We start from the raw sequence: 8,193 nt of genomic DNA, 5'->3' as shown, positions 1-8,193 counted from the left end.
AGGAGCAAGAACCAAGGTTTCATTAAAAAACAAAAGAAAAAACAAACAACGTGGTTAAAAAAAAAGGGGGGTTAAACTTCGAACTTTATAGGTAAATTTCTAAAAAAAACACTGCTTTTTTTTGTTTTAAATTTGAATATATTATTTATTGACCTTTTCTCTTCAATTTGTGATATATAAAACTTTGGTGAATAAATTAATTATTTACTTTTTAATAGACACTTGAAAATGGGGGGGGGGCGTGAATTAAAAAAAATGTTTGTCTAAAATATTATATTCGGTTTATTGGAAAGAGCATAAAATTTCACATTGACCCTGAAAATATCGTAAAAATAGAATCAATAGAAAAATTTTGATAGATTTTTAAAGTTTAAAAATTGAAAAATATTGAGTTCGTAAAATTCATTACTGTTTAATATATATATATATATATATATATATATATATATATATATATATATATATATATATATATATTTCTATTACTTTTAAAACAACTTTAATAGTTTATTTTGGAAGTATAATCCATAAAGAAAATTTTTAAAAAAAAACACTTTTGAAAGAGAAATTACGAGTTTTTTTTTTTTTATATTTTATTCGCAGTTTCGTGTAAAGGGGTGTCAAAAATTCCTACAAAAATTCTGATACACCTCGTCTCTTTTTCGAACTAATTTCTTTTTACCGCTTTAATTTATTTCTGCGAGCTTGTTCTTCTGTTCACCATTTTGAATCATTCACATTTGAAAAATCGATTCCTTTATAAAAGCAGTTAAAGTCAGGCGAAAGCAGATTATAAAACAAGAGTAGGTATTTATTTGCTTCCCCACGTAAGCAAAATATGACATAAGGTCGGTTTTTATGTGAGGTGAAGGGGGGGGTGTTGCCCTTAACAACCAATTGCCACAAGGGCAATGGTCACAAAGTGCAGCACTGCAGCATCTGCCGGAACAGATACTACACTCTGATCCCAGCAAAAGTGCCAGGTAAGTATACTCTATTTCGAAATAATTTCCTTTTTAATTTTCCTCTTTAATTTATTTAATTTCTGCGAACTTGTTCTTCCGTTCGCCATCTTGAATTTTAATTTCACTTTGCAAAGTCTTGCATTTGAAAAATCGTTTCGTTTATAAAAGCAGTTAAAGTTAGTCGAAAGCAGATTATAAAACAAAAAGTAAGTATTACTACATGAATTTAGTATCTGTATTTTGTGTATTTGCAGAATACGTTAAAAATTGTAAGGGAGATAATTACATTTTCTAAATGAATAATCGTAAAATACTGAAAACCTACGCAACTTTTTTTTTTTTTTTCTGCGTTGAGATTTTTAGCTATCGATTGCGTTTTTTGTTTGATTTTGTTTTTGTTGATAATGATTACAAAATAAAGAAAACAGCGCACGTTTATCTAAAAATGTTTAGATTAAGTAAGCAGCTTTTTCACTGTTTAAGTTTATTTAATTTTTTTAAATACTAAAAGAAACAAAACAATCCACAGTTACAAAATCTAAAAAAAAAAAAAAATAAAAAAAATGATACAGCTACTATAGAAGGAAAACTTATGTTACAGCGGCTTGTACTCTCCTCATATAGATACCTATTTACAATGCCTCCCCACGGGACAGAGTTAGACACCAGGGTCGTTTTTTAACGTGGAGATAGCGAGAGTTTTATTTTACTTTACCCTTGACATGTTTCAGGTCACGAAAATCATTATATAAAAAAAAGTTTTTGTTTATTTATGAACTTAATCACGGTCCAGTCCACTCATAAATATAATCACACATGTCACGTTTACAGGCTGATTGCTAACGGGCTGATTAAATTGAAACTAAAAACAATCAACAAATTGACTGCTAAGTAATTATGAAAAAAAGAGATGTAATTTTAAGAATTGCGTTTATTAACTCAAATAAATAATTAAAATATTTCAAAAGAATTTATCATAACCTATTTTTAATTTCTAATCATAATTTCAACATTAGAATGCATGTTTATGCTTTTGTTTAAAAAATGAGAATAAGTAATTAGCGAACAAGAGTTTGTCGCTTGAATGATTTTATATATGTAAGCGATTTTTTTAAACACTGTATTATATATTTTTGCTACACATTAATTACATATATTACATTTTAAAGTTTTGCTAAAATAACTTTTGTATAACAAAAACTGGTTAACAAATGTGTTTGTTCTAGCAGATATGATACGAAACGGAAAAAAAGTCTCCATATCTTCTTTTCCTTTTGGAAAATCTGATCTTCGCAAAAAAATGGATAAAATTTCTTAATGTAAATAAAACATTCAGTTCTTTGCATCAAAGATTTTTAGGATAAACTTATTTAAAAAGGAAAAAAGAAACGAATTGAAATTTACAACCAATATCAAAATACATGCAGCACAAATAATAAAATCATTTCTTTTGCCGACTGAAAAAGATTTTAGAAAATCCACAAAGCAACAACAGATTGAAAAAAAAGATGAAATACAAGATTTTCATTCAATTGAAACTATAATGGACTTTATCCAATTCACTGCAAAATGCTGTCTCTCTGGTGCTGTTGTTTCATTCATTCTTTAATATTTTCTTTCATTTATTCAATCAGATTCTTTAGTATTTCTATTTTTCGTTCATTTTTGTAATTGTTTTATTTATTTTTATTAATTCTTTCATTACCTATTCATTTATTTTAATTCCTTTATTCTTCATAAACTTTCTTATTCAGTTTTCATTCCTATTTTTTATTCATTTTCTTCATTCATTTTTTCGTTCACATTTTTACTTATTTTCCTTCCTTTAGATTTTCATTCATCTATTTTGCGTCTTTTAATCATATTTTGTTCATATTTTCATTCGGAAGTCATATTTGTTGCAGAATATGTGAAGAGCTTGAATGCCATCTAAACACTATTTTCGAGTCGCTAAGATATCTCTGTACAATGGTTTGTCAGGTCAATCTGGCATGAGGATACTTTTCCCTACAAGTACACACTGAATATTCAAAATCACATAGTACACACTGAATATTCAAAATCACATAGTACACACTGAATATTCAAAATCACATAGTACACACTGAATATTCAAAATCACATAGTACACACTGAATATTCAAAATCACATAGTACACACTGAATATTCAAAATCACATAGTACACACTGAATATTCAAAATCACATAGTATTTACAGTCGAAAGAAAATATGCTCATTGTGGCTTTCACAAAAAATGGTGCAATTTTAAGTAATGTTATCTCAAATAACAGTACAAAGCTGGATACTTCACCAGACTAGCTGAATTCTTGTTCCAGACTCCAGTAAGATCGAGAGACCACAAAAAATCATACAATAACATACTTAAATGTTTAAATGTTCAGTCCTAGTTGAAGAAAGGTCAGCTAATGGTCTACTTGTGTTGCATGTCTGATACCCTGCATAACCTCTTGTTCAGCTCCTCCTCCCCTAACTGAAACTCTTTAAAAACATGATGACAGTACAATAAAAAAAATAAGCTTAAACCAGGCCTAGGGACAAACAAATCTAACTTGCCTCCTCCCTTGAGGCTTGCATTCACTAACATCCGTGGGCTTAGAACCAATTTAGCTGATGTTAAAGCATTTCTCCTAACAAATACCCCGGATATCTTAGCACTAAGCGAGACTAACCTACACTCCTCCATCCCCTCTAACTACTTTAACATGCCTGGCTATCTCCCACTCTGCCGTAAGGACTCTGACAGACATAGGCACGAACTTGGAGTCTACATTCGTAACACCCTCCCCCTAACTAGAGAAACAAACTTAGAAACGGACGATCAAGCCACTATGATTATGAAGTTCCTACAGCTACATACCTGTTAAGTCTGACATAGTGATATCGGACACGAGGGGCAAAGAAGCAATCCCAATTGAAGTATGCATCCCTAATGATGCTGGGCTTAACGGAGTTGAGAGTGAGAAAATAACACAATGCCAAGGACTTATGTGTGACATGAAAAGAAACTAGAATCTTAAGATCTCTATCATTCCAATCGTTATAGAAGCAACCGGGCTAATCAACAGGAGTTTCAAAAACTATTTGGCAAATATACCCGGTGAACCAAGTGCAAGAAAAATACAAACAATTGCACTTCATGGGATGGTGAGAATTATAAAAAAGATCTCTCACTTGCAGTAATTAAACTAATGGGAAAATGTTTTGCATCCAGTAGAATTCTCCATCCCCAGTAAAAACGAAGTGATGAGAAAATTAAAACAAAAATAGAAACCGTATTTTTGCGAAGTATGTTGCTTTTCTTTCAAAATAAAAAAGAGCAAAACAACATTCGTTTAATGCATGTCAATCTTTCTTTCACATTAAAGATTACTTTGTTGCATTACATGCAAAATAACAGACTAAGTAAAAGAATAGTTTAGTGCTCACAAATATTTTTGTCCGACATATTCGTTCACTTGTCTTTTAAAAATATAAACATCATTCCAGTTTTTGTATGAATAAGCGATCTAAGAAAAAATCTTTAAAAAATACTTTTATACAATTACTTGACGACCAAGCTTTAGCAAATTACAGATAGCAGCCATAAAAGAAATAACTCTCTCTAAAAAGGGCTTTCACATAAAAATTTTGATCATAATGAAATCGTGTTTGTCTACATAGAAAAATCCAATGACCTATTTTACTTAATTAAAATAAAAAATGTTAGTTTGTCATGCAAAACTACACTGTAAAATCTCTCTAAAATTATTTCATTTATATTACATCAAAGGAATTATTACATTTTTATTTCATTAAGGATTTTAAGTCTAATATTTTTATAAAGTCATTTGAACAATCCAGTATTGCATAAAAATGTGTTTATTATATTTTTAATTAAGTTTTTAACGATTTTGTTAATTTTTAAATAAGCATTTAAATAAAACGTTAATTTTCTTACATGAAATTTATCTTTTCACAATTTACTTTATAATTGTAGAATCCGTGGAACGAAAATCAATCAACTATTTTATTTGAAGGAATCTTCATTTCATCTTTAATAAAGAACGTCCAAAAATCTACACAGAAACCAAAATTGTTGCGACATATACAAACATATGCAGTAGAAAAACCGCATTCTTGCATAGTACATTTCTCATCTTACACAGAAATCAACATATGAGTGACAATGCATCTTTGTAATGTGTGTGATTTTTCTTTTACACGAAAGTCACATTTGTTGCAACATATGCGAACACATACAGAAGGAAAACCGCATTCTTGTGAAATATGTTGTTCTTCTTTTAAAAGTAAGGCCTTTTTGTTGCAGCATATGCGGATACATACAGGGGAAAAACCACATTCTTGTGAAGTCTGTGGTTCTTCCTTTACACAGAAGTCACATTTGTCGCAGCATATGCAAACACATACAGGAGAAAAACCACATTCTTGTGAAATATGTGGTTCTTCTTTTACACAGAAGTCAAATTTGTCTCAGCATATGCGAACACATACAGGCGAAAAACCATATTCTTGTAAAGAATGTAGTGCTTCTTTTACACAGAAATCACATTTGTTGCAGCATATACAGAAACATTCAGGAGACAAACTACATTCTTGTGAAGTATGTAGTTCCTCTTTTACAAGGAAGTCATATTTGTTGCAGCATATGCTGAAACATACTGGAGAGAAACCATATTCTTGTGAAGTATGTGGTTCTTCTTTTACACGAAAGCAACATTTGGTGGAGCATATGCGAACCCATATAGGAGAAAGACCATATTCTTGTAAAGTATGTGGTACTTTTTTTAAACAGAAGAGGACTTTGTTGCAGCATAGACGAACACATACAGGAGAAAAACCATATTCTTGCAAACTGTGCGGATCTTCTTTTACATGGAAGATAACTTTGTTTCATCATATGCAAACACATATAGAAAACAAAAGTATATAAAATATAAGGTCTTTTAGTGGTCACAAATAATATTAGTCTAATATATTCGTACAAGTTAAATGATTTAAACATTATACTACTTTTTGTATTTGTATTGTTTAAGAAAACAATTTAAAAAATACTTTTACACAGTTACTTGAAGACCAAGCTTTAGTAAAGTATATATAGCAGCCATAAAAAGGAAAACTATATTACTACAAAATGTTTTCGAATATTAATTTTTGATTATAATGAAATCATGTGCTGTTCCTATGGGGAAGCCTTACGATCTCTTTTACCTGACGTGAAATAAGAAAAATCTATGTTAGTCTGTCATGCAAACACATACGGCAGTAAACATACTTGTTAAATATTTTGCTATTTTTAGAAAAATCAAGTTAAGACAAACATATTTCAAAGCATGCTGCCACCAATCAGCTAGTCATGCCCGTAATATATATAATTTGACGTTAAGGACTTGTCTTAAAAATACTTTAACAGATTTGAAACTACAACAAGAAATATGTTTACACTCTGCAGATTACTGTATAGAAACCGCCGTCTTCCTTGAGTTCATTTTCCCAGATTAAAAGAAGGATGAAATATAGGTATCTCAGAAATTTAACATCACCATTCTAAACAAAATCAAAATGATGAGAAAATTGAGTAGAGAAAAGAGCGTGAACGAATATTCTTTACAATGTGGTTGTTATTTTACATGAAAGTCATATCTTTGTAGCATTATATGCAAGCACATGCTATCTTTATAAAAATATAAGTGACCTTGTATTCAAAACCATATAAGGCATTACAAAATTAGTTGTGTTTCTATAAAGTATGTGGTGGCTGTTTGTTGTATTAATTGGCTTATAAATTTTCTACTTGCAATTAAAATGTTATGTGATCAAAGTGAGTGAAATATGATATTAAACATAAAAAAATAAATATAAATAAAAAAAGTTGGTATTGTTGTTATAGCTTACAAAACTTCAAGTTACAGAACGTTTGATTAATAATTCTTTGGTCTCTCTCAGGCCATTCTATATGATAACACTAAATGTAAGATTGAAGTGTTAGAGTAAAGATATGTGTTACCCATGCATGCCTTTACTTTCTTTAAACTTGTATAATTATGACCAATATTCATATTTTTTGTAAAGTTTAATAATAAGCCATGAACATTTCAAAACGTTCGTAAGTTAAATTGTGTTAATGCTAGAAAATGTAAAGATTTGTAGCATTAAATTTAGCCAACTCAAATTATTCTGTAAACAACAATATCATGACTAGAATGTTGTAAAATGTAACAGATATATGAATCTGATTATTACTTTAAATATTTTCCCAATAGAAAAATTTAATGTAAAGATCATAAACACATTTTTGCCTCTCGCTCTCTTTCTCTCTCTCTCTCTCTCTCTCTCTCTCTATATATATATATATATATATATATATACACATATATATATATATATATGTTTCCTACATTTTGCCCATTTATCATAGTGAAACCCGAAATATTAGATTGAAAATCATTTTTTATAAAATATACATTCAACCTGGTCCTGAACTGTCATCTACGCTTCAGCCTCTGCCCCATCAACGAAATGTAGCATCCCTCTGTCTGTTCTACAAGTACTTTAACGGGGAATGCTCCGACAAACTGCCAGCACTTGTACCCCTTCGACGTAAATACCCCCGACAAGCAGCTAAATCCCACCCCTTCACAGTAGAGATCCCTAGATGTAAGACAGCCTTCTACTCCAGTAGTTTCTTCCCCAGAACCGCTAGACTTTGGAATTCCCTTTCGGGCTCCTGCTTCCCCAACTGTACTGACATGAAGAAGTTCAAGTATAATGTGAACCGACATCTTGAAAAAAGAGAGAAAAGAACTTTTTGTTGAAGGACTGAATTTGGGAGACTGAAAAAAGAATATTTTCTATTTTTTATGTACTTTTATTTCAGCCTTTCTGTCAAGTAAGATTTATTTTTGTATTTGTATTATTATTTTTTATATCTTCTTACAGGTTTTTAAAACATGAGCTTAGGAAAATATAAGCAACCGTAACTATTTTCTTTAAATAAATTCGGATCATTTTAAATTCATTTCAGGTCTGTATTTCTTTTGCTCATTTCTCTTTGCTTGTTTAATTTTACCCTTTTTTAATTTGCTACCTTAAAAAGCGGATTTTAGTTACAACCCCAAAATTTCGTAATTTTTCTCATATTACTTCCTGTATTATGCGTATACAAACGGCATAATACAATTATATATTAAGACAGTTTGCTTATATTG

At 30.1% G+C, this 8,193-nt stretch overlaps 1 protein-coding gene across 2 annotated transcripts; it reads left to right on the top strand.

Annotated features, from left to right (window-relative positions):
- Nucleotides 1-761: 761 nt before the first annotated feature.
- Nucleotides 762-7,315, top strand: LOC145263251 (uncharacterized). Of its 2 annotated transcripts, none has more exons than XM_080120334.1 (2): nt 762-983; nt 4,965-7,315. In XM_080120334.1, the coding sequence occupies exon 2, from the start codon at nt 5,154-5,156 to the stop codon at nt 5,916-5,918; it is 765 nt and encodes a 254-aa protein (XP_079976460.1). In that variant the 5' UTR covers nt 762-983; nt 4,965-5,153; the 3' UTR covers nt 5,919-7,315. The 2 variants fall into 2 exon arrangements, with proteins under 2 accessions (XP_079976460.1, XP_079976459.1); XM_080120333.1 differs by lacking the exon at nt 762-983 and adding an exon at nt 1,073-1,171.
- The last annotated feature ends 878 nt before the right edge of the window (nt 7,316-8,193 follow it).

The sequence above is a fragment of the Euprymna scolopes genome, chromosome 38 (genome assembly GCF_053919585.1).
Source record: "Euprymna scolopes isolate OS-2025 chromosome 38, ASM5391958v1, whole genome shotgun sequence".
NCBI lineage: Eukaryota > Metazoa > Mollusca > Cephalopoda > Sepiida > Sepiolidae > Euprymna > Euprymna scolopes.
The sequence above is the reverse complement of the archived record's forward strand: the minus strand, read 5'-3'. Positions and strand labels throughout refer to the sequence as shown.